The following is a 26,926-nucleotide window of genomic DNA, read 5'->3' as shown; positions in this document are numbered from 1 at the left end:
TGAAATCTCTCTAACAAACTTGATGAATCAAATGAAAGGAAAACCATGAAATCTTAAATTATCTTAATTATTTACAGAAATTTGTATGGTATGGTAGCGAATTTTCGAAAAATTTTTGAAAATTTATGAATGCAGTTCTCTTTCTTTTTGAAAATAAAGGAATGTTTTCTTTCAGTAAAATTTTCTATTAACTAACAGTATTAAGAGTACTTTCCCTCCAGTTGGCATTACAAAATTCCACCCTGTATACCATCACGATACGAGTAATAGGAGCAGAGCAACAATGAAAAATGATGCAGAAACGGGTTTTCACGCGAACGAAGTCGCGGGCATAGCTAGTAATATTATAAAGCTGAAGAGTTTGTTTGTTTGTTTAATTGAACGCGCTAATCTCCGGAACTACTAGTCCGATTTTAAAAATTCTTTCAGTGTTAGATAGCCCATTTATCGAGGAAGGCTATAGGCTATACAGCATCACGCTACGATTAATAGGAGCAGAACAACAATTAAAAATGTTGCGAAAACGGGTTTACACGCGAACGAAGTCGCGGGCACAGCTAGTTATGTATATGTCAACGTGAAATTGTGAACTCTGTCAGTTTATAATATAACGCGTTAGATTGTAAACTAACAGTGGGTTAGGTTAGGTTAGATTGTAATTTAACTACGTCAGATTATAGATTTGACGGAATTCACAATTTTACGGTGACATATACAAATGCGCAGATGTTGTATGACTTAAAGTATTCGGTCCCTACAACATCGAATGGTCAGGGGGTCGCATAATATTTTTCATACTAGGGGGGTCGTGTCATGAAAAAAGATGAAAAACACTGCTCTATGTAACAGCAATATTGCCTTTTTTAAAAAGGCCCAAAAGTATTGAAACACCTTTACACATACACGTCCCAAGCACATACAAGGTTGCTTTTGATCACAATACTAAACCGGCCAAAAAACAGATGTTCATTCGAACTCGCTAGATTGCTAAAATTTCACGGCCTTCTTCCAATTTGATTCCCATTGATGTCCGCACCAAAGAGATAAATCACAAAACGCGGGGCGGATCACGTATCGTAAATTCTGTCGTGAATGTATGAAAGGATGTAATGAGATTGTGTCATGGACTGAAAATTTTAATTGGACGGTATTATTAAAAACGCCGCCCGCTGATGAAACCGCCATTCTTCGTTACGATTCGATACATTGATTGATTCCGAACGTTGCAAAGATAATTGTGTTTATTGATATTCATAGTCGAGATTCGTTTTACAATAAAATTGATATGGAATGAAGCGCAAATATTTTTTATAGAGCAGGCTTCGAACTACCAAACTACTGAGTCGGTACTCGGTAATTATCTACTTATGTAAGTATGGCAAAACTAACCATCTTTTAATCACGATTTTTAACTGTCGTACCTATACTTATTTATTTATTTAAACTTTAATTCCATAATATAATTAATAAGTACATAAGGCGAACTTAATGCCAATGAGCATTCTCTGCCAGTTAACCTTTGGGCTAATACCAAAAAAATCGTATTATGCCTCCTCTGACCTATTAAGTAAGGGCTACAGGTTTTGGAAGAAGACGAGTCCCAATAACCTAATGCTTCAGTCGAGCTTTATTCAGTCTAAGGCTGCATCGTTAGAACGAAGAATGTCATTAAGTGGCGGTATATTTAGAGCATCTCCCTCTTACATCTGAAAGCATGTACGAGTATCTAGAATGGGGATCGAATCCAAGTAGAGTGTAATTGAGCGGAATTTTGGCTATTAAACTCAGCTTCGTCCCAATGGGTCCATCTCGAAGGCTGTGTGAATCAATTTCTCAGTCGGGACCCTCATCAAGGACGCAATCTGCCGGGATCGTAGATAATATCAGGATACAATTAATGACCAGCTAACATTTGCTCCAGATCAGTCCATTTGTCATAATTATGGACTTTTTGTTTGCTTAAAAAACCTAGGAGCAGACTACAGACGGCGTCACGTTAAGCCATACAGTGGGGACTTATTCAGTGGCAATAGAGGCGATTCTGCACTTAAATTTTCAAAACATATTAAATTGTTTGCTAGCAGTAAGTACTTAACATAATTTTAAACACTTATTGCTTTAAAAATGAAATATCTTATCCTGCTAAAAGCTCAAGCAATCTACTTAAGTAAATAGATCACAACAACGCCACTTAAGTACTTAAGTAATTTGGCTTCCAAAACAACTACATAAAGTAAGACTTCTAGTTATTTTCGTAAAAACCTATCACGGGTAGGATTTTATTTTAACCATTATTTTCATCAATCTACTTACCAATTTATGGACCTCTACTGACATCTACCGAAATTTAACTGATATATATGGCTTGCAACGGAGTTTTCCATGTTGTAGGAAAAATACGCAACCATGTTGGAACTTCGTTGAGGGCAAATCTTCCGTTGCGGGTGTTAAAATGCTTTAAGTAGGTACACTCATTTACAAGAGATGGTGCTACAGACTGGGTACTTACTACCACAGGTACTACAATTTCTTCGCCTTTAGTAAAAGCAATTTAGAATCTATAAAAAGCTAAAAATTACGATAGAACTATCAACATAAAGACTGATATGAATTTCCCTGCAAATACTATTTAAGCAAAATGTCGAAGGAAGTAGTCTAATAATTAAGCTTTCTAAATAAGTTTTAACAACATTCACTAAATATTTTATGTAGGTAATTACGTAGCCCAAAATTTTTACTTTCTTCTTCTTCTTTGTTGTTGGCAATTCTCGAGGCTGACTTGATTTATACCAGTGTCAAGTACTTAATTTTTAATTCAAGAAAAATAGAATTCAATTTTGATGAAATAATGAATGTTAAAAGATAGATGAGCTGATGATACCCCTACCCCTTGAGTTTCAGTAAAGATGTGGCAAATAACTGTAACCAGACGGACGCGGACTTAACTAGCTAGACTGCTAGAGGGAACTTAAAAACTGATGTTGCATTGTTTTATTTAATTTTCCTACACTCATGCACGTTCACGAATACCTAATGGTTAGAGATGGGTTTCCACCCGGGTAAAAACCCACATGAGGGTAAAAACCCAATAAAAACCCGTTTCATTCCACCCGTGGGTGTTTACACCGGGTGAAAACAAATAATTTTATAATTATTTCAAATGGTATCTTTTCTTTATTTTTATTGAATTTTTCTCATTTAAGTTTATTGATTAATAAGTAATAAGTCAAATTTAACACTAATATGCATTTATAACGTGGCCAAATCGTAAAATTGATCACGTTATGACGATGTGACCAATTATTTTATAAAATGGTGTTATTTCAAGAATCGTTGAAGAAATTTAGTAGGAACACAATAATTTGTGATCATGGCAAGGACATGGTGGGGGGGGGGGGATATCGGGGGGGGGGGGATGTCAAAGATGCCAAACTCTCTCTTTGATGACATTACGGTATAAAGTAACAAATAACAACACCAACTACAAAGTACTTCTGCTTAAAAATTTGAAATCGAACCGCCCTTCCGCCACTGTAACGCATTGTAACGTTTTTCAAGACCTCCTCCCCCCAGATTGCATTACGTAACACTAGAACGCCCCCTTAGCAACAAATACCACTTCTCACTTTAAAAAAACGCTATTTTTGTTTTCACCCCCCAGAATGGGTGATAATGGGTAAAAACCGGGTTTTTACCCAAATTACCCAGTTTTAACCCAATCGGGTGAAATGGGTTTTTACCCACTACCCATCTCTACTAATGGTTGATAATATAATGCACCATTATTATTTATAGTGAATAAACACGAATTTTAGTAATTAAAACTTTTGTTTTATTTTCCCATGAAATATCATGACTTCCCGCCAAGAAATCCAATTTTTACTTCATAATTTTTAATTTTTCGACCGTGTCTATGATCCGAGACGTTTATACCGTTACACGTTAATATAACTGGTGAAACGGCACCTTAATTTCGCTATCGGCCTTTGTCGCGCCAACCTCGTTTGTAGTCAGGGTACGGAAACTTCCATACTACGATCAAACTTGCTTCCAAACAGCGACTTCAGTCGATAAATTCCAATACTTTTTTTTTTTTTCTTCTTTATGGCTCTCGCGGATTGCGTTTAGCCACGACGGGGTTCTTGATTTTTGCGTTCAGTTTTGCCATAAGTTTTGCGGACATTGCGTTTAGACAGGGTGGGATTGGGTTAAAGTTAAAAGGTAGGGAAACGAATCAATTACGGAAGGAAACGGAACAAAGGATGGTTTTCATAGGATCAATTTAGGTGTGATATAAGTACAAAATAATAAAAATAAAATAATATTTACATAAGTACAATATACATTACTATTTACAATTTTATATTATTATGGGTAATAAATTCGGCTAGGATATTATAAACATCAATGTTATTGGTATATAATAGGCAAGTGATGGATGTAGGAAAAGGAATTTTAATGGCTAAAAGAGAACTAATAAAAGAGGAACGATCATATATAGGCAACAGTAAAAAAATATGTGATTTAAGTCTCCGACGCCAGAACCACAAGTGCACGAATCATAATCAAGTACATGAATTTTAGCCAAGTGTGCTGGAGTGCACACGTGACCAAGTCGCATTCTAGTTAAAATGGTAGTAACTGTTTTGGAAAGATTAATTTTAACAAACCATGGTTTACAAAGGATGGATGGTTGAATGAGCTTGTAATGTTTCCCCTTAGATTGGCTAGTGAACTCCCAATTCTCATCCAAGGCAGATTTGAGATAAGCTTTGGGAAGGGCTGCCGTTAAGTCATGGCAATAATTTGTGTACGGATGTATATCTCCACACTCAACCGCTTCATTGGCCAGCTTATCAGCTTTATCATTTCCTGGAATATTGGTATGACTAGGAATCCACGCAAAATTAATTAAATGACTGTTAAGACTACATTTGTGAAGTAATTTCCTGCATTCTGTAATAATAGGATAATTAGTATTGTTCTTAAATGGAAATTTATGTAATGCCTGCAAAGCACTTTTAGAGTCACAAAATATTACAGTTGTGTTTAATTTCATAAGGAGAGCATACTCTAAAGCCTTAAACAGTCCAAAACATTCTCCTGTAAAGACTGATGATTCTGGACGGAGTTTTATTTTCTGGACAATATGATATTGTTTATGGTATGCGCCAACGCCAACATGACCCGTTGGAGAGTGCTTAGATGCATCGCAATAGATATGATGCCAATCGCCCCAGTGTTCGTCTACGATCTGATTGAACTTAATGTTAGCATTGTAGTCATCCTTATGTATGTCTAGGTTGAAATGAATTGTCGGAGTAAGAATAAGGGATTCAAAATTTACAGAAAATATCGGAAGAAAGGAGGTTCTGTGGACTGGGGCTTGGATTGATATAAATTTACGAAAACTAATAATCACACAAGGAGGAGATTTACGTGACCAATAAGAGAAAGTATCAATTAAATCATTAAGTCTGTTGAGTTTGCTATATATAGGATGGTCAGCAAATTGAAGTATACGGAAAAGATACTTGTCACATAAATATTGGCGGCGTAATTTCAATGGGGGCTCAACACATTCAGCTTGCAAGGCATTGATTGGACTCGATTTCATAGCACCAGCTATAATCCTTAGCGCTTTAGATTGAATCGCATCCAATTTACTTAAACCAACTAAATTACAAGGCTCTAGATAGAAACTGCCATAGTCAAGTACACTTCTTATAATAGCATTGTGTAAAAGTCTTAATGACGCTGGGTGAGCACCCCACCAGACTCCAGAAACACATCTTAAAATATTTAAAAGCTTTTCAGATTTTGCAGCAATGCTATAACAATGAGGAAGCAATACTTTTTAACTACCCTAAAACGCTTTAGATGTCGCTGCTCCTGTTTCCTTCATATTTTCATTTTTTTCTTAATTAAAATATATTTCAGAATATTGTTAATTACAATGTGAAAACTTTTTTTAAAATGAAATTAATTTGTTTTAATTTAAAACTGAACGGTGACATTTTTTGTTATAATTTACATAATAGAGTAGTAGAAATTACTATTTAACATATGGCAACTTTGTTTTTCCTCCAAAATGGCCGGTGTTGTTTTTGTTATGTTGAATGCATTCTTGTTTTCTTAGCCATCGTTTATGAGTTCTGTGGCCCTATTAAAGTATTGAAGAGTCGAGTCAAATTCAAGTTCATTCCTTCGTACCTGCTGCTGTTCTGGTTCATCGGAGTTTTGTTCGTTCCTTCGTGAATCGCGAAGAAACTTTCTGTTATGTTCACAAGTGATCTGAGTTTTCTCAAAGTGCAAATGCTTTTTTAGTGTTGTTGAAAACTTTGCGAAAAGACGCTTTTGGTGTATAATATTATGTGTGTTCATAAATAAAGTAAAATTATTAAATTGAAAAGTTTTTGTTTATTTGCATTTCCATGTGCAATGTAGAATTTTTCCAAATCCATTGTTTTGAAAATAATACAATACGTACACCATAAAGATAAATACTTTCAAAATAATGGATTTGAAAAAATTCTACATTGTACATCAAAAAAACAATAATTCTTTGAAGGTTATGAGGGCCTATGTGTGCGTGAACTGTGTGTATGTGTGCGTGGACTTTATGTATGTATGTGTGCGTGGACTATGTATGTATGTGAGCGTTACGTACGTAGGTTAAGTACAGGGAATTTAACACCAGGCTGTCAATTAGTAGGTTCAAAAATTTGACAGAGAGGGTTCTCTATTTCCTATGTATTACTTTTCTCTATGTTTGTAGTCGTGCGATTACAACGCTCCCAGTGTCACGGGTTTGAGAGGCAAAAATCGAAATCTTCGCGCATTGTCTGTCATTCAAAATTTTTATTTGAATTTCTTCACAATCTAAAAAGTGAGTAAAACTTATTATGTGTAGTGTTCTTACCATTATTTTATTGTAAAGTTGAGAACTAAGGTGACGTAAATACTCGTAACCTTGTGTCGCATGTCCTACGTTGGTGATCATGATGAGTTATCTAACCTAAAAAGTGGTCCAAGTTCAATCTAAAACGCCTGGTGATAAATGTATCCCTGAACTGAATTATAATGTAATGTATATTGTGTCAAATCCTGACTATTCAGTGGGTCACTACTGGATTTTGCGCTTACGTAACGCATGTCATTATTACGACACCTTGCTCTGTGAAATTCCCAGTTGACTTGACATTGATCTTGACTCAATTCTTAGCTCTAAATATATTCTTAGATAAAATTCACAATATGCATTACATAACATTTTCATAAAAAAGTCTCTTTCATAAAAGCCTTCTTGGACCTTTGTTCTGTGTATGGGCGTGAAAAGTTCTAAGTGAAGACTTTGAACTTTTCTTTTTCGACTTCCAAATTATTGGTAGGTAGGTAGGTACTATAAGTTTTGTTTTCATAAAATAAAGTTTTGTGTTAAATACTCTTCTCAGAAAACATGGGTGTTCCTGCTGGCAATGCTGAGAATGGAAAGAAGATCTTCGTCCAAAGATGTGCCCAGTGTCACACTGTAAGTATTGTTTTTTCATTGTGTGTTTAATCTTGAAAGGAATAATAGATTCAATCATCTCCCATGCCTTCGTCATCAGCTTTTAATTTTATACCAAACTCAATTTAAGTCCCCACACACACTACCGATAATTATAGAAAATTGATTATTGCAGGCAGATATTTTAAGTGAAGCCATTGCTTCACTGTACATTTACAGTGAACAGTGTCAATGTAAATGAAATCCATCAATTAAACTCTAGTACCATTATACTCACGTAGTACCTACTTGAAATTTTTTGATACCATTGTACAGTAACCATATTGTACATTACAGGTTGAGTCTGGTGGCAAACACAAAGTAGGACCCAACCTACACGGATTCTTCGGTCGCAAGACTGGTCAAGCATCTGGCTTTGCTTACTCAGATGCGAACAAAGCCAAAGGTAAACATAATATTAATTTTATATGATATTTCCATTTAATATGATATCTTTTACATAATTATCCAGAAAATATTAATATGGAGTAACATTTGTGAGATTGACTTACATACTATATTTATTATGCTGACTATCTCAGACATAAATACACCAAGTTACATTACATTGTCTTCTAATCTAAATAACTCACAGTATGTAATGAATTCTATATTTAAGTAACAATGTGTCTTGCATCGTGTCATCAGACTGAATGATGTAAAACAACCCATATACCTAGTTGCTAATCTTGGACTTCAGTAGTAATAAATGTAATAATTCTGATAATATTTATCAAATTCCTAAAGTGATAGCATTCATTGTACTATCTATGCCAGCATTATATCAGTACTCAATAAATAAATCGGCATTTGATGATAATTTTTATTTTTTAGGTATCACCTGGAATGAGGACACCCTCTTTGAATACCTCGAGAACCCCAAGAAATACATCCCTGGAACCAAAATGGTGTTCGCCGGCTTGAAGAAGCCCAACGAGCGCGCAGATCTTATTGCCTATCTAAAGGATGCTACTAAGTAAATCATTTTTAGGAAATAGTACGAAGTAGGAAGGAAGTTCCATAATATTTCTGGAATTTTCTTTCTATTTTTAGCCCAATCAGTATCATCAATTTGCATATTGCAATAGTGATAGTTGCAAAATGTTTAGGCAAATATTTACTCATTACCATGTCATATTTATTGTAGTCGTACTGTGAGTAACTGTGAGCGATGGATACCTAACAACAATGATGTGAGTTATTTGATGTTATTAAATTATTAATTGACGTCACATTTAGCTTTTCATTTGTGAATGTTTTCACATAATTATTTACCTAGGTAATTATTTATTTACCAAACTAATCTAACGAAATGTTACCTAAATTATACTATTTAAAATAAATTAAAATTAAATAAAGAATTTTAAGTTCATACATAAAAATTTTGTTTTGTTTTTGCATTCCCTTTTTTTGTTTTTTTAGGAAATAGCAGCATTATTATATCTAAAAGTACCTCTGTCTACTACAGAACATGATTGTTTGCAGTGGTGTGAATCATCAAATTACTATTGCATCGATTGCATGCCGAGCAATGTAAGTTAAATGCTTTATATTATAAAGCATTTAACTTACATTGCTCGGCATGCAATGCAAAACTTATTAAGTTTTGCCACAAACATTTAGAAATTTGGAGGGCCAGTTATTGTACCTAATTCCAAATTAATCAAAATTTTATTACAGTTATTTGTAATTATGATTAATACTCAAGAGTGAATGTGACTGATGTGACTACTAAAGGATGAAATACGAGGTGTGTTCAAAAAGTAAGGTGACTTTTCAAATTTCCCGGGCAACGTACTTTCGATTATCGATTTTTTTATTTTGTTATGTTGGTACACTCTTCCCGAACATCTGTACCACAGATATGGATTAGAGTAGATACAGCAAGTTGCTAGTCAAAGCGTGCCATTCCGATAAGTCCAAATGGACATACATGGTCGAGTGATGTTCATGTAATCCGATTACAACAATCGGATACGATGATTTTACGAGGATAGTACGAACACGGTAGAGAGAAGAAATTATTTACGGATTGAGAATTGTAATTAACAGCAACGAGTAACAAATATGTAATTAATTAGAATAAAGTAGCAGTAGAAGAATTATAAAACAAGTTAGATCAGTGATCGCGGAAGACAGAGTGCACTGTATAACGTCGAAATATACAAATCAAGAAGTTAGGTCAGTGATCGCAGTATACACTATTATTAGTCTATGTATACGACGGCCGAGATTTTGTCGTTTAGAAATATCTTCAAAACTAGGTACCTGACTTGGCTTTATGAAAGAAAACGTATTGGCAAAACTACGCATTTTTACATTATTTTATTAAAAATAAAAAGCTTGAGTAAATAGTCTTTATTTTATGAAACTATGTCATTTACTTACTAGGATATTTAAAAGTATGGAATTAAGTATGAATTACTAGTAGTACTATTTAACATAATGGAATAACGATCATTACTTTCATAAACATTAGGCACAACAAAAATAATAACATTATTTGCAAATTAATAATGTAGAATTGTAGAATAACGTGTACCGCTACAAAATTATTTTAATCCACAGTCAGACTAGCTATAAATTTAACAAAATATCAGTTTTATAGGAATTAATTAATTTTCGAATCGAGTCACACGATATCATTCGATGACTTTGCGAATGCAATACGATGATACGATTACTTTTACGTTGCGGCAATCACTAAAATTAGCTAAAATGACACTAATGACGTTTAAAAAGTGGCACGCTCGGCTTCATACAATTTTTGACACATGCTGCATCTATCCATATCTGTGATCTGTACCAAGTTTCAAGTGTATAGCATTTTTTGTTTGGTTGTGAGAGGCGTAAAGGTTATAAGTGTTTTGCGTGCTCGGCGATTTTTTGCTATCGAAAAATATGGATCAAAGGATTTGCATCAAATTTTGTGTAAAAAAATTTAAATTTAATGCTCCGAAACACTTGAAATGTTGACAGTGGCATACGGTGAAACTGTTCTGAGTAAAAAAAAATGTTTCAAACTCTTCCAAGATGGCCGGGAAGATGCCAATGACGAGCCTCGCCTGGACGCCCAAGAACGTCAATAACTGATGAAAACGATCAAGCAGTGAAGAAAATTGTTTTGGAAAATCGTCGAATCACTATCAGAGAAGTTGCTGAGGATATCGGCATATCGCTTGGCTCGTGCCATGAATTTTTTTCTAACGTTTTGGAAAAACAATTCATGGCTTTTGCATCACGATAATGCCCCTGCTCACTCATCCTTGCTTGTGAGAGATTTTTTGGCTAAAAACAACACCACAATCATGCCTCAGCCACCATATTCACCGGATTTGGCCCCATGTGAATTTTTCTTGTTCCCAAAATTAAAGAAACCTATGAAAGGACGGAGATTTGCAACGATTGAGGAGATAAAGACTGCATCGCTGGAAGAGCTAAAGGCTATACCGAAAAGTGCTTATGAGAAGTGCTTTGAGGATTGGAAAAACCGTTTGCATAAGTGTATTGTATCTGAGGGGGATTACTTTGAAGGGGACAACATAAATATTGATAAATAAATAAATATTTTTTCTTAAAAATACAAAGTCACCTTACTTTTTGAACACACCTCGTACGTCTTGAATTCAATCTTGAATCTTCGCAAGTTCGCATCATAGAGTAACTTGTGGTTCGCATCTCATAAATTTGTGATCTCATGCAAGCTATTATGTCCTATCTCTATTGATTGAATAAATCTTTGACCATCAAATTAATAAAACAACATCGATACGAACCCGATACGATGATGTCAAGGGCCATGCCAGCCAGAGACTAAACCGATATTTCTGGTTCAGGTACCGTACTATCTCTAAATTAAAAAATGTAATGTCACTCAAATGACACCTGTCATTTTTGACATTAATAACAGTGACAAGATGACATGACACTGACACATGCAAAAAGAAATTTCTTGGACTGGTTTTTGGTGTGGTGATAATGTGGATGAATTTATTTTGATTTCATAATTTTATGGGCCAGTAATCCTGTAATAATACAAGGACGAATTAAACTCCATTCATTATAAGTTTCTGATTACTTTTGACAGTGAAATTCATTTAGAAAAATTTAATGTGATTTTGAGTTAAGTCATACAAATGAGACAAGTTGATCTATTTTGGTAAGTTGTGCTTGCATTCTGTGTGTGTATTACGTTATTTTAAAATCTATTTATTATTTACATTACACTTCTTATATGTTTTTATTGTTCTGTTATATTTTTCTCACTTATCAGATCATACATAACGGGATCAAGTTTACATTATTGAAGAAGTTTAAATAATTATGCGTTAAAATGGCTAAAGCATCAGTTGTATTGAGCTTCCATGAGATATTGTTGCATCGGTCAGATGTAGAGCTTTTGGATGGGCCTTATTGGCTGAACGATACGATTATATCATTTTATTTTGAATACCTAGAACGGATTTTGTTCAGTGGTGCCAGTGAGTTACTGTTTGTTTCGCCTGAAGTCACACAATGTATTAAAATGGTGGAGACTAATGAGATTAAAACCTTCTTGGAGCCGCTTGATATCAATAGAAAGAGATTTGTGTTTTTTGCACTGAACGACAATGACTCTCCGGACACGGCTGGTGGATCGCACTGGAGTCTCCTCGTTTATTCCAAACCAGAAAGCTGTTTCTACCACTTGGACTCTTCATCTGGAAGCAATCATAATGTAGCATGGGAATTTGCCAGTCATTTGATTACTTACTTTTCAAAAGGAGGTAAGATTTATTCTATTCTGTATAACTTATTAGGCAGACATCATTTTCCCTTTGCTATTAAAAATGAAGTAACAAAGACCATTGAATTTGACTATTTTGAACTAAATAAACTATTTTTCTTTCTACTTTATTTCATTTCTTTTTACAGAGGCTGTCAACTTCGTAGATAAGGAATGTCTTCAGCAGAGTAATGGATACGACTGTGGAATTCACGTCATTTGTAATACCGAGCGGTTGGCCGATTGTGCCCACAAACATGGCCACATTGGCACATGCGACATGCTAGTCAAAATCAACCCAAGTGCTAAGAGGAAAGAAATTATTAACATTATTCATAACTTGTCTAATTCAGATTAATAACTTGGTGTCTTGAAACTAGATAATTGGTGTTAATATATTGTTATGTTGGTGTTTATGTTAACTAATATTTATAATAAAGGTTAAAATCTAAATTCTCACAACCAAATTCTTTTGCTTGACTTTCCATTTCAAACGCGATAAATTGGCTAATAATAGAATCAATTCATACTAGTTACTTAATTTTAGAGTATACCATACGCGATAAGCGATTCTCTTTACTTTTGCTAAAATCTCGTAAAATTGCCGACGAGCAGAACAGCCTCCTAGACAAAGTTACATTTGTGACAGCTTCATTTTCGCAATCGCCTCTAAGAGCGAAGTATTCTGCTAATTCTGGAATTATAACAGGGCAGGTATGACTAACTATCTCTTTATTAAATAACAACTAGGTACTACTAGTCTCATTGTCTGATGCAATTGATGGGGTTTCCCAAATTGATCCTAATATTGATTGCAATAAAGGATATTTTTTTTTATAAAATAAAATAATAGCATCAAATTATTCAAGCCAATTTTATTATGCTTGATTCACCATTTATTTAAGAAATAAGATTTACACCGAAAGCCGTAAACATCATTTAGAAAAATAAATAAAAATATAAGTAGTAGAATATAGATTACTTGTATGAAATAGGATCACTTGTTAAAAAAAGATCTGAGGCAAATTAAGATTTTATAGGTTCGACCCAGCCGCCGAACGCTTTTTCTAGTTCTTCGGCGACAGCAAAGCAGAATCTATCGTTGTTGTGATTTGAGACTACCTGAATACCAATCGGAAGACCTTCGCGTCCCAACCCTAGAGGTATATTCGTAGCAGGCAGTCCAAGGCAGTTAATTATTGCGGTGTAACTGAAATTGAAAGGTCGTGCCAAAGGCTCGTTGTGATACAGCGCTGGCGTGGGATGTGTCGGATACAAAAACACTCCATCGTCGCCAAGCATTTCTTTGAACTCCTTTTCCAATTTATCTTTCAGTTCAACGTGGTATTTGTACTTTGCGTCCCCGTATTCCGCTCCTGTGTGATCCGACAGCGCTGTGGCTAACCCAATTAAAGTGTTGCCCGAGCAGCCAAAAATATTCTTGAATATCTCAACGATAATAGCGAACACGCCTTTCTTTTCCATAATGTTTTCCTCGTATTTCTTCGTTCTCTTCATCGTATTCATCCATATTGGCAAAGATTTTTTTAGTAGTTGAATTTTCTTCTCTTCTGTGTTAACATTATGTTTCTCCTTCAAGAATTCCACGGATTTCTTCATAGCGGCAATGATGTCTGGGTCAACTGAATCAACCAAAGGTTCCTTGCTGCTGAATTGGTAGTACACCTTAAGTTTGCTGACATCTACGGCTTCATTAAGTTTCAATTTGCTGCTGTTTTCGCCGGCCATAATATTCAGGAGTGGTTTTAAGTCTGATGCGTATCGCGTCATTGGGCCAATACCTGCAAAAAAGTCGTAGAAATTCATTGATAGAAAATCCCTGGAGCATTTGCCCTTTAAAGTACCTACAGTCTATAATGCTACTATTAATCTTAATCCATAAAACATTAAATAAACTGTGGCATATTTACAAATGTCTCTTAACTACATGCTCTGAAGCTAAAAACAAAATTTCGTAGTTTTAAAATCCCACTCTATTAGATTATTATTTTAAGACCTTCTCATCACATTCTTATATCTTCGCCTTATCTAGTTGATAACAAATTACCTAAGAAAGAATTATGAAGCTCCGTCTCCGCTTCAGGGAACTGCCCGTCGTTGGAGACTATGTGCCTAGAAGGCTTGTGTCCAAAGATACCGTTGAAGAAAGACGGCATCCGAATTGAACCACCGATATCAGAACCTGAAAAGAAAAACAATAGTAATTAATCAAAAAAAGAAGAGTAATTAAAGTATTATCAGTAGTGTACAAACAAATCAGTAATTTTACTATGCATGCATCTGTAGCGATTGTAACTTATTTAAGAGTCATATCAGATAGCCTATACATTTATAGCCACTCATGTCAAATAATAATACCTACTGATAAAATTAAAAGATCATTAAATTAATATGTAAGCAATAACAGCGTAAACGTGAGTAGATTAAATTTTGCCAATTCATTCGTTTGTTAAAAAATGAGTCAGTAAAATACTTTTCAGATTAGATGAATGTTTTAAATCAGTGACAACTTTTAAAACTAAACCGCGCGGTTTCTGAATAGTTCTCATTCCCAAAGCACTGAGCCGGTAACCGTACAGCTTTGGTTTGATGCAAATGTAAGAGAACTGCTCAGTCACCGCGCCATTTTTGCTGTGTCTGAACCATGCCTTAAAACTCATTTCATCTCTTTCGCTGTCCCAAACTCACCTACTCCGAAGATGCTTCCAGCAGCAGCCTGTATAGTGCCCTCTCCTCCTGAAGACCCACCTACTATCCTCGTCGTGTTGTACGGATTGTTCGTTCTACCATATAAATGGTTGTGCGATTCCCACCTGAAAAATAGTGAAAAAGCGAATGAGAAGCTACGCTTATTAATACCTGATGTTCTGTTAATAAGGCTACTTTTAAATTTAATTTAAATCCAGCTAAACAGGCAAAAACCAAATGACAGAGAAAAACCAACGGTCTCCTTCCACGCAAATCCTTAGTTAAAAGAGAGGTCTCAATTTTCATTGGTCTGAAATTCCTATTAAAATTTTTATTTCAACGGTCCTAATATTGTTCTGCTCTGGAAAATAAAGTGAAGATTTTTATTTTAAGCAGTTTTACCAATTTACTGGATTGTAATAGGAGATGTTATACAAGCAGACTCCATAACAGGTTAGTTAACATAATAAAACTGGTTTCCATAAAAGACTTGGTAGGTATTCTTTACCTATGCTAAACACACATGGACCGGTCGGTTTAGTTTTAAACAACAAGAGAATGCCAATGAATCGCGTTCAAGCGTAAGGACACGGACACTTTTTGAAGTCATATTTAAACTCGAGGGATTGCAAACGGAGGATTTACATGATAATCTTAAACATAAAACTGTTTTTACATACCACATGCAAAGTTCAGGTACATTAGTGAGGCCGATGATGATGGCGCCCTTTTCTTGTAAGATCCTGATGACGTCCGCTGTTCGGTCAGCGATCACGTCCTTGCGTAGCACCACGCCCGAAGTGTGGTGGAGCCCTAAAATCACAAAATAAGTATACAATAATTTTAATACATAAACCTCACGCCTCTAATAAACACTCGAAAATCACCCCTGATCTGTGAGTCAGTTGTTAAGAGAGCTTTATGATAGATTGGCACGACTTGTATTTTAGTTAATTCCTGAAATATCTTATAAAATACTGGAACTGTAGTTCGACGCTTCCTATGACGATATGCTAGGTCATCAAAATAGATTCAAATTAAAATAATTGAGTAAGTATACTTTATATTCAGTTAAAACTAAGTCGTATTTTCTAAGTATTATGAGGAAAAGTGTATCATCATAACCATTTATGTGGTAGGTACCTCTTAGATAGGCAAGGTTACATAATATCGCGTGATATCATCATTAATTAGATTGCCCCACATAAGTATGATACCTTCGATTAATTCGATCAAGATTCAATGTAATAGATATGTCGTTAAATGACGTTCCATTTAAACAAATACAATAAAAAATTATTTCAAGCATGAAGTTACACCTACTTTAATTTCTTGATTCACTTTTCACTTAGAAGAAAATCGACAGAGTTTTTGGCATAATACCTACCTTTTACAGCCATGCAGTCTTTTGTAGTGAAAGGAACTCCCAATAGAGGTTTCTCCTCCTCCAATTGCTTGGGAGTCTTGGTCCCGCTCTCGACGAGGGCATCGGCCTCTTTCGCCTCCTTGAGGGCGAGCTCGAAGCGGTTCTCTACGAAGCAATTGAGGGCTGAGTTCACATCGTTTATCCTCCTAATGCAGGTTTCTAGAACTTCCACACTGGTAATCTGAAAATAAAGAATATTTTTTTTAAATCTTGTGCAACAGTTCAGGGTCTACCAACTGGGTACGGGAGCATAAAGAAGATTGAATGGATTTTGATATGGTTTTAGCCTTTAATCAGAACTTGAGGACACGAAATAAAAGTTAAAGTCATTATTTTAATAGTTTTGGGATTTTAAAAAGATAGGAGTTCCTATATTTTTTAAAAATTGCTACTGTTCTGAGACACCAATGCTGAAACAGCAAAAGAAAGTTTTCAGGTTTTTCTTCAAATTACAACATTTGTATTGCAACTTAGGCTGGGTTGCACCATCTTACTTTAACTTTGACAAAGGTCAAAAATCAGTCAAACTCCATACAAAATACACCGGTTATCGTTATAGTTACGGTCAAAGTTAGGTGGTGCAACTCAGCCTTATTCTTTCTTTTCTTCCTATCCTAACTACAGATCTAAAAAATTACGGCTATAAATTGATATAGGTCATCATTGCACATGAAATGAGACAGCAATGAGCAGCAGCTATTACGAGAATTACAGATCCACGAGATCTAACGTAATGTTCGTGTAGCTAACAGCCAGTTCATGTCTGCGTGACAATTTTATTGTCTAGCTAGATCGTGCACCTACAGTCGAGAGCACATCAGACCACACATTTTCGTTGAAAAATAACATCTATTACAACGGTATAAGATGCTACAGTAGGTATTTACCTTGATGTGCTGTTGTCCGATTAGATACAGTGTCCTTCAGCTAGATAGGCCAGATAGTAACAGAACTTTAACCTATGACGTGCTATTAAACCGCGATTTGATGCCTCTAATTACGATTAATTATGCAAGTAAACAATACTTAGATACTGTACGTACTTGAACTTAATTTTTATAGACATGTAAGTTATGACACCTATGTTACAATAGTATGCATTAAGCACTGTTGTAATACTTTACATAATTATCAAGTAGGGTAATTGCGCCGGTTTTCCGTCCAGCTCCTGTTTTCGTCCATTTCACCGACTTGCCACAAACAAATACGGAAAATTAGAATACAAACCTAACTTTCCGTGCAAGTTTAGACTTGTTACAATCTATAATATCTAAGTAACAATTCTGCCTGCATGAAAATGTAATTTGACAAGTAATAACTCCAAAAGAATCTACGGAAGTTGCTGCTGCACACAGGTGAATGGAAAACGTCGTCAAGTTAGAAAAAAAACGTGCCGGTAGGGAACTTTCATGGTATGTTTAATTACTGTTTTAGCTACTTTACGTAATGTTTTTGGCACGTATGTCTAATTATTAGCATAATAAACACTATTTTAAGGGTTTATTAAAGTTTTTGTATATAAATCTTAGATAATTAAGTGGACTAATACTAGCATAACAATTTTGCAAGATTTTGGTTTTCGTCCACGTGGACGGAAACCCTGACACCTAGTTAATATTTTTAATAATCATTTTACTTTATTGGACCTACAAAATACAACGTTTTTTCTTCCAATATGATCTTTATTGCTATTACATTAAATATTTTAGTTTACGTCCACTTTTTAACAGTGATAAACCCATAAAAACCGTTAAAAAGATGTGGACGAAAACAAAAAACAGCTTTAAACGTTGTTGTGTTTTCGTCCATGACGTCATGAGCAAGCACTGGGGTGGACGAAATACAAAATTAGCTATTCCTGTACATTAGTTTTCGTCCATTTGTCCTTCGACCTATTGCAATATTTTCCTAAATTTGAGTAAGAAACTTATTTAAATCTTTTTGATATCATTTGAAAGCTAACAAAATTACCTTTCAAATGATATACCACAATCCATAGTTACTGTATTGTAGAATTGGTTTTAAGTTAATAATTCAACTACACCCTTTTTTCTACACAGTGGTCGAAAACTAGCGTACACTAGGACGAAAACTGATTTTTTTGGACGAAAACTAGTGAATCCGCCTCTTTTGCATAAAATATTTTTTATAAAAAAACCCGTGCTATTTACTTATTGTCATATAATATTAACGTGAAGTATACTATATAAGGACTAAAATGACATATGATACATATGAGTAAGGGTGTTTTAAGATATTCATTTCGCATCACAAAGTTGGCAACTCCGATTATTGGACGAAAACTAGCGCACTTACCCTATACTCGTATCTAATTATTGTTCAACAAGATAAACAGAGAAGAGTATATTATTATTTTCCTCTTTTCGATCGTGAGTGGTCGTGTTTTTCGAGATTTGCAAGTATTTTCCCATCAGGTTTTACTATAAATTTATACATGATGTTCCTCCGTAGGTTTAAAAGAAACTAAGTAGTTTGTGGTTAAGACTGGATCGAACACAGTCCAGTCACAAAGATGATAAATCGCGTATGCGTGGGAGTTGGAAGTCCATGTCAGACGGCAACACAAAGAAATAAGTATGATTTATCCCAACTAATATTATAAATGCGAAAGTAACTCTGTCTGTCTGTCTGTCTGTCTGTCTGTCTGTCTGTCTGTCTGTTACGCTTTCCCGCTTAAACCTCGCAACCGATTTTGATGAAATTTGGCATAGAGATAGTTTGAGTCCCGGGAAAGAACATAGGATAGTTTTTATCCCGGTTTTTGAAACAGGGACGCGCGCGATAAAGTTTTTCTGTGACAGACAAAATTCCACGCGGGCGAAGCCGCGGGCGGAAAGCTAGTAATTTATAATTGAATACCTACCTAACATTTAAAATGCTAAACTGACTCATGTTTATCCGCGAAATGCCACTATAACACTTAATATGAGCAGGTGCCATTGTTTTCCTTCGCCCTTGTTAAGGTGAATGGTAATTCTCGGTAAACAATGTCATTATTAGGTGTTATTGTTTTCTTATCACATAAATATTCTTTCGCTTGCGCCTGCGCACAAGTGTTATGATTGCTAAGATATAATGCTTTCTCTATAAATTAGTAAGTGAACCTAATCCTGGATAAAATAAAGTTTGGTGTTTTTGAAATATTCACGTATTTACCGTTGAAACCGGTAACTTTCGGAAACATTTCATGTCGGATGTACCTATTTATTTAAGAAGTGTATGTCTAAAACAGTTTTTGTTACATTAAATTTTCCTATCGTCAAGGAATAATGCACTGTAAATATCCGCAAAAACCAGTTTCTTCCGGTTGAAAAGTGTCATTGTTCTTTCAAGGTTATTTCAGGGGGTCAAAATAGCTGTAAGGTGATGCAACAGTCAAAAAATAAAGTTAAATTAGTATAAATTAGCGCCTATTGCCAAGGTAACAAAAAACATAAATCACGTTAGGGGCCGTCCATATATTACGTCATTCTAAATTAGGGGGGGGGGGGTTGGTCTGCGGATGACGGTAAATGATCGATAGGGGGGGGGGGGGGTGTTTCGAAATTGACGTCATTCTTATTTATTTATTTATAGTTTATTGTTCACGTATAAAAAGATTATTTCTAAAAAGAAATTTCTTCCAGCACACCTAGTAAGTGAGACTGCAAATGTGAGAGGCGGCTAAGGCGCGTACAATACTAAAATAACACATAATAAACATACATAATGCAACATGTACACAAATACAGTAATAACTACAGATAAAATACTCTAACAATAATATTACATATAATACTAGCTGCCCGCCCCGGCTTCGCCCGTGGTACTTACATGTATTATACATATAAACCTTCCTTATGAATCACTCTATCTATTAAAAAAACCGCATCAAAATCCGTTGCGTAGTTTTAAAGATCTAAGCATATATAGGGACAGACAGCGAAAGCGACTTTGTTTTATACTTACTATAAGTCGGGACAGGCACTCGACGTTGAGTGGGTTGAAGACGTGGATGAATCGAGCCAAAACGAATATCGGGAGGATACGGAGATATTACCCGTGATCCAGAATTTAAAAGAATGGGTGAAAACTCCGGGGGAGTTATCCAAAGAAAAGTAAAAAATAATATTTTTAGGGTTCCGTAGCCAAATGGCAAAAAACGGAACCCTTATAGATTCGTCATGTCTGTCTGTCTGTCCGTCCGTCCGTCCGTCTGTCCGTCCGTATGTCACAGCCATTTTTTTCCGTAACTATAAGAGCTATACTGTTGAAACTTGGTAAGTAGATGTATTCTGTGAACCGCATTAAGATTTTGATGCAAAAATAAAAAATAAAAAAATATTGGGGACTCCCCATACTTAGAACTGAAACTCAAAAAAATTTTTTTCATCAAACATACGTGTGGGGTATCTATGGATAGGTCTTCAAAAATGATATCGAGGTTTCTAAGACATTTTTTTTCTAAACCGAATAGTTTGCGTGACAGACGCTTCCAAAGTGGTAGGGAATGCAGAATCGGTTCTGGTTTGAGGAACCGGGTTTTTCGGGTCTGGTGGTCATAAGAACCGGGAGCCCCGGTTTTTTCGGTTCTTTCGGTTCCAAAAAAACAATATTTTGATTATGTTTTTTTATTGAAATAACACTTCTTTGAATAGACTAGGAATAATCAACAAACATGATTTACAATATTTTTCTATTTTTACTAAATTCTACTCCCAAAAATAAAAAAAAAGTAAAATAATTAGTTTTCAATTGAGGTACCACAATCAGTCTTTTTCATCCAACTTATCGATATGTTACGGCTAAAGATAGGTGTGAACATAAACTTAAGATTCGCCGGCTAAACTTAAGTTTAACTTCGACGAGGTGTTAATGTTAGTTTCTTCTATCTTTAGCCGGCTAAACTTAAGTGTAACCGCAGGCCCTTGGCTAAAAATGTAGAAGGAAATGGAAAAGGAAATAATGTAATAATGTTTACTATTTTGACACGAAAACTTTATTAACACGTTCCGACGCTGTACTCTAGTCCAATATGACACTAACAATCTTCACATAAATGTTTCATACACCTATACCCGTACTGTTGTTCACAATATTTTGCAACAACAAGTCTGCTCTCTATGAAACTCTAATGTAAAATCGACGGTTGTTGCCGTAGTGTTTTTAGATTGATTTTCGTGAAAACGGCGAGATCCGTACTGCCATAATATGAATGAATTCCACCTTTACTGTATGTGCCGTTACCGCGGCGGAACGTGTTAAAAAATAATCACTTTCATTACACATACTTTTATGTACTTATGTAGGTATTCAAAATTACAATTATTACAATAACAAAATATTAATCACTTAAAACAATATCTACCTAATCATTAAAATAAAATAATAAGGAACCATTTGGTCATTACAATTGAATCTTCTGTAGGTATTTAAAATTACAAATTAAAACAAAATAAAACTGCGCGCGCATTGTCTCCCCACCGCCCCCTCAAGCCCTCCGCCGGCCTGGCGCGTCCATCGAATACAGTTTTAGCCGTTTCGTTTTGGCTAATGTGCACATTAGCCGGCTAAAGATGGAATATCACGACGCAAACTAACATGCTATCGAACTTTAGCTGCTTCTCGAAGATAAACTTAAGTTTAGCCGGCTAAACTTAAGTTTATGTTCACAACTATCTTTAGCCGTAACAGATATATTTGACTATTTATATATTGACTGTCAGATGCAAAGCAAATAAAGGAGAAGGAGTGTTGCCAACTCTCACACAAAAATATCATCATCATCATCATCATCATCATTTAATTTTAAACCATAGGATAGGACGTCCACTGCTGAACATAAACCTCCCCCAATGCTTTTCGATCGATTGGTAGCGGCCTGCGTCCAGCGCTTCCCTGCTACCTTTATGATGTCGTCGGTCCACCTTGTGGGTGGACGTTCCACGCTGCGTTTTCCGGTACGCGGCCTCCTTTCCAGGACCTTCCTGCCCCATCGGCCGTCAGTTCTGCGTCCGCGTCGGGCTATGTCCGCTGAATCCGCTGACATAGAAATGAGGAGATCCGTAAATGAACTAAAGTCGCTATTTTAGTTCATTTACGGATCTCCTCATTTCTGATTCGATCTCGTAAAGAAACACCGAGCATAGCCCTCTCCATAGCACGCTGTGCAACTTTGAGCTTCTGTATAAGGCCTATAGTGAGAGGCCACGTTTCCGAGCCATAAGTCATCACTGGTAACACACATTGGTTGTAGACTTTCGTCCTCAGGCACTGAGGTATTTTGGATGAAAAGATGTTGCGTAGTTACCCGAACGCTACCTAGCCGAGTTGGATTCGACGATTGACTCCCTTTTCGAAATTGGACCTACCTAGATGGATCGTCAACAATCTCGAGGATTGAGCTCCCAACCGAAACTGGGTAGTGCGCAACATGGACATTGGACATAAGCTTTGTTTTGTCCATATTCATCCTCAGGCCTACCTGTTAGGAAACTCGATTAAGGTCTTTGAGCATTATGCCAAGATCTTACAACGATTCTGCCATGACCACAATCAGTATCGTGGGCAAACCGAAGGTGAGTGATGTACTCGCCATTAATGTTTATGCCGAATCCTTTCCATTCAAGGAGTTTGAAAGCGTCTTCCAATGCAGTGGTGAACAGTTTAGGAGATATAACATCTCCCTGCCTAACGCCTTACTGCAGAGGAATCGTCCTCGTGCTCTGCTCCTGTACTCGGACCGACATGGTGGCGTTTTTGTACAAGCACTTCAGCACCTCGATATACCGATAGTCAATACGGGACCGCTGAAGAGACTGTAAGCACTGCCCAAGACCCGAACGAATCGAAGACCTTCTCATGGTCTACGAACGCCAAGCATAGTGGCAAGTTATACTCGTCAATCTTCTGTATAACCTGTCGCAGCGTAAGCGCAAACAAAAATATGCCAGTGATTTTAAAAATTGTAAGAAAAATGCTTAAAATATTTACATATCTCATAAAAAAAAACAAAATACAAAACCAATAAGTAGGTAATCTTTATTAGTAGCTAATCTGATATCTTTAGGTTCTCTATACGTTCGCAATGTTCTTGTTACGACTCATGCCTAATACCTATAACAGATTTTTAGATAAATATGCAAAACCCGAAAGTACCGAAAGAACCGGGTTTTGAATTTTTAAAACCCGGTTCTTAAGCTGTCGAAAAAACCCGGGTTTTCCCGGTTCTTTCGGTTCCGGGATTACCCGGGTACAAACCCTACAAAGTGGAAAAAAGTTGGTCTAACTTCTAAAATAAGAAAATGAAAAATCTAAAAAAAACATAAAATATGATGTGTTACATTACTATAAAAACTACCAACGAAAATTGTTTTGAACGAGATCTAGTAAGTAGTTTTTTTTAATACCTCGTAAATCGTAAACCGCTTATTACCGCGTAATCTTTCATACTAATAACTTAAATAAAAAATAATAATTTTAATTTCATAAATCAATGGTACGGAACTCTCGGTGCGCGAGTCCGACTCGCACTTGGCCGGTTTTTTACTTTTATATTATACTAGCTTTCCGCCCGCGGCTTCGCCCGCGTGGAATTTTGTCTGTCACAGAAAAACTTTATCGCGCGCGTCCCTGTTTCAAAAACCGGGATAAAAACTATCCTATGTTCTTTCCCGGGACTCAAACTATCTCTATGCCAAATTTCATCAAAATCGGTTGCGAGGTTTAAGCGGGAAAGCGTAACAGACAGACAGACAGACAGACAGAGTTACTTTCGCATTTATAATATTAGTTGGGATTATATCAATGATTATTGCCAAAGAAAAAATAATAAAAGGTGATTCTATAACCAAGTGTTTTAATCATATAATACCCTATTTTTCTCAAATCAAACTGGTAATGACGTCAATTTTGGGAGAAGGGGGGGGGGGGGGGTCATTAAGAAATGACGATAGGATGATTGTAGGGGGGGGGTCTAACATCTGAAAAAATCGATGACGTAATTTATGGACGGCCCCTTATTTGATACTGTTTTAGTTATTGCATAGTAAACTTCACTATCTATTGCTTTGATATTTTATTTTGAAAATTACTTCTTTATGTTTACAAAATGAGTCAGCTAATGCGTCAACTTCTCTACATCCTAATGTAGGTATACTACAAAACTTGTATTCTTGAACCATCCATCAATCATACATAAGTATACCTATTGTAGATAAACGACGAATCAATAATACTTATGTATAGAATGACTAACACTGTATTACAATGAGGCAGACACATAAGGTAAATACAAGACTGAATTATTCACATGTTTACTACACGTTGTGACCGACTATTAGTTTGCCTGTAATCATTTCATAGCTGAAAATAGAACTCTCCAATTTTAACCAAAATCTTAGCTATGCGTGGGTCAGTAGGTAAGTAGTCTTGGAATGGAGAAACGCCGCACTATTGTGTTGAACCCACTCCTACACAATATTTATCTGGAGGGGGGTTAAAATGGGAATATCAGTAAGTGGCCCATACAAAATATAAGTAAGTAGGTACGTTAAATGTGACGAAACGAAAAACGCCTTTACACGTTGGACGCCACGCGGCTCAACGCTGAGCCTCGAACAATAAATATTGAGTCTGGTGTCTCGGCAGTCAACGACTTAACTAAGACCGAAATCAGATTTGTTATGGTCAATGAACTTAGCCCGATGGCTTATCAAAACTGATAATTATAAACTGACGGAGTTCACAATTTCACGTTGACAGCTATAAAGGTATTAATTGGGACTTGGTGAGTCTCTTTACAGAATCCAACCCGGACCTTGCATGCAAGCCTAATTATCATATTATCTCTTAGACCAATGAGACATATTAATTAGTTCTGTAGACGTCTATTACTTTCATAAGCTATTTAATTAGCAATACATTTTTAGTGGCTTGGTAATGAAGTGGCTAGAGGATTAAACTTTCTCGATCCATTCAATTCCCAGGTCGAACACACACGCTTGAATTTAAGTTGATGGTCTAACCAATGGTCTAACAAACGCTCTTGAAGTCTGACATCGGTCGAGACAGGTAACAACCTACATGATACGAAAGCAACAGGTTACATTGCTATAACCCGTCCAGTCCCTACCACATCACCTACCTAAAATACGAAAGAAATAAAAAAATACTTTGCACACATAATTAAATTAATTAAACCGGTTTCCTTACATCTTTATGTATTGCGTCATGGTAGCAAAGACATGACGCATTTTTATGTCCTCCGAAACCATTTTGAGAAGTGACTGTCACTCGCAGGACATAAAATAGAAACGTGTTTAACAAAGAAGCTTACAATTCAACGAAAATAATTAATAGCTGCATGCGTGAGTTTGTTATTGTTACAAAGAACAATTTTACATACATTTCTATTTTATTTTTGCTGTATTTATTATTTACTATTATTTAACCCCCTAGTAGGTTAAACCAAGTTTTGTGTTTACCGTTCAGAAACGACAAATTGCTAAGGTTATACGAGTTTTATTTATCAACCTAGAATGACCTTGGTATAATATTAACCATATTTAATCGTTGCGTCTGACGGCGCGCCTAACCGCAAGAGATAAACAAACAAACACTCGTTAGTCGTGTATTCGATGTTTGCCGCATGAATCACGAATAAAATATTGATAAAAGAAACCTATTCAGCTCAAAATAGAATTGACTACACGGTAACTACAGTCTGCGATGTTTTATATGCGTGTTCGTAAATATTAAATGTAGCCGGCTTACCGGCATAGGATGTTTAAAATGTTTATAAAACAAAACATTATTGTTCTCGATCATCGATTATTTCTTCATTACTTGCCGCTTCTGTACATGAATGTTTGGACAATAAAGTTACAAAATTATAAACATTTTATGCTTAAAAATAATAATATAGACGAAAACACGCAAAAGCTTAATTCAATCAAAAGTTCCGGTTGAGTTAAACTGATTTGTACTGCCATTTGTGATAAACTTACCTCTTTATTCCTTATTTTCCTGGCAACTTCAAAGGCCGGTGTCTTCAGGATGTCGTGGGTTATCTTTGGAATTTTCGCTCCTTCATTCCCATAGTACAGTCTACAGAAAAATCGCACCACAGATGCCATGGTCGTAATAAAACATTGTAACACTCGGACCTTACACCGCACCGGCTTATTTTCTGTACTCATGTTTGAAAAACTTTTCCTCACTTTTCTATTTATAATCGAGTTACGCAGCACAAGTGACGATCAATAACATAGAACACCAGCCATTTATTAGAACAACAGACTGAGGAGCTTGCGACAGACGGCTGTAACGCTTGGATACTTGGAGGACTGTATGAATGGTCGAATCATGCACACGCCGAGTGGTACGTCACTTTATCGCTGTCCCGCTCTTCTGGTCTGTTCAAGTATTGGGCGAGTGACGCGCCTCGCGGAGTCGCGGGGGCTTCGCGTTCCAGACT

At 35.9% G+C, this 26,926-nt stretch overlaps 4 protein-coding genes across 5 annotated transcripts in view; 3 read left to right on the top strand and 1 right to left on the bottom strand.

Moving 5' to 3' along the window:
• The first annotated feature begins 6,762 nt into the window (after positions 1 to 6,762).
• Positions 6,763 to 8,931, top strand: LOC135078869 (cytochrome c). Of its 2 annotated transcripts, XM_063973435.1 has the most exons (4): positions 6,763 to 6,889; positions 7,455 to 7,531; positions 7,847 to 7,955; positions 8,384 to 8,931. In XM_063973435.1, exons 1-4 carry the CDS (start codon positions 6,769 to 6,771, stop codon positions 8,527 to 8,529), a joined length of 453 nt encoding a protein of 150 aa, XP_063829505.1. In that variant the 5' UTR covers positions 6,763 to 6,768; the 3' UTR covers positions 8,530 to 8,931. The 2 variants fall into 2 exon arrangements, with proteins under 2 accessions (XP_063829505.1, XP_063829506.1); XM_063973436.1 differs by lacking the exon at positions 6,763 to 6,889.
• Positions 8,932 to 11,470: 2,539 nt separating this feature from the next.
• Positions 11,471 to 26,926, top strand: part of LOC135078871 (cytochrome b5 reductase 4) — a 125,250-nt gene continuing 109,794 nt past the window's right edge. Inside the window, exon 1 of the mRNA XM_063973438.1 lies at positions 11,471 to 11,708. The gene's annotated coding sequence lies outside the window, so the exon portion shown is untranslated. The remainder of the gene's footprint in view (positions 11,709 to 26,926) is intronic.
• Positions 12,075 to 12,672, top strand: LOC135078642 (sentrin-specific protease 8). Its single transcript, XM_063973170.1, has 2 exons — positions 12,075 to 12,315; positions 12,464 to 12,672. Exons 1-2 carry the CDS (start codon positions 12,075 to 12,077, stop codon positions 12,670 to 12,672), a joined length of 450 nt encoding a protein of 149 aa, XP_063829240.1.
• On the bottom strand, positions 13,170 to 26,899 carry LOC135078874 (fatty-acid amide hydrolase 2-A-like). The gene is made up of 6 exons (XM_063973446.1): positions 26,457 to 26,899; positions 16,411 to 16,630; positions 15,704 to 15,836; positions 15,024 to 15,148; positions 14,383 to 14,517; positions 13,170 to 14,116 (listed from the first exon to the last, which is right to left on the bottom strand). Exons 1-6 carry the CDS (start codon positions 26,646 to 26,648, stop codon positions 13,341 to 13,343), a joined length of 1,581 nt encoding a protein of 526 aa, XP_063829516.1. The 5' UTR covers positions 26,649 to 26,899; the 3' UTR covers positions 13,170 to 13,340.

Source organism: Ostrinia nubilalis, chromosome 15 (genome assembly GCF_963855985.1).
Source record: "Ostrinia nubilalis chromosome 15, ilOstNubi1.1, whole genome shotgun sequence".
In the NCBI taxonomy this organism is placed as follows: domain Eukaryota; kingdom Metazoa; phylum Arthropoda; class Insecta; order Lepidoptera; family Crambidae; genus Ostrinia; species Ostrinia nubilalis.
The sequence above is the reverse complement of the archived record's forward strand: the minus strand, read 5'-3'. Positions and strand labels throughout refer to the sequence as shown.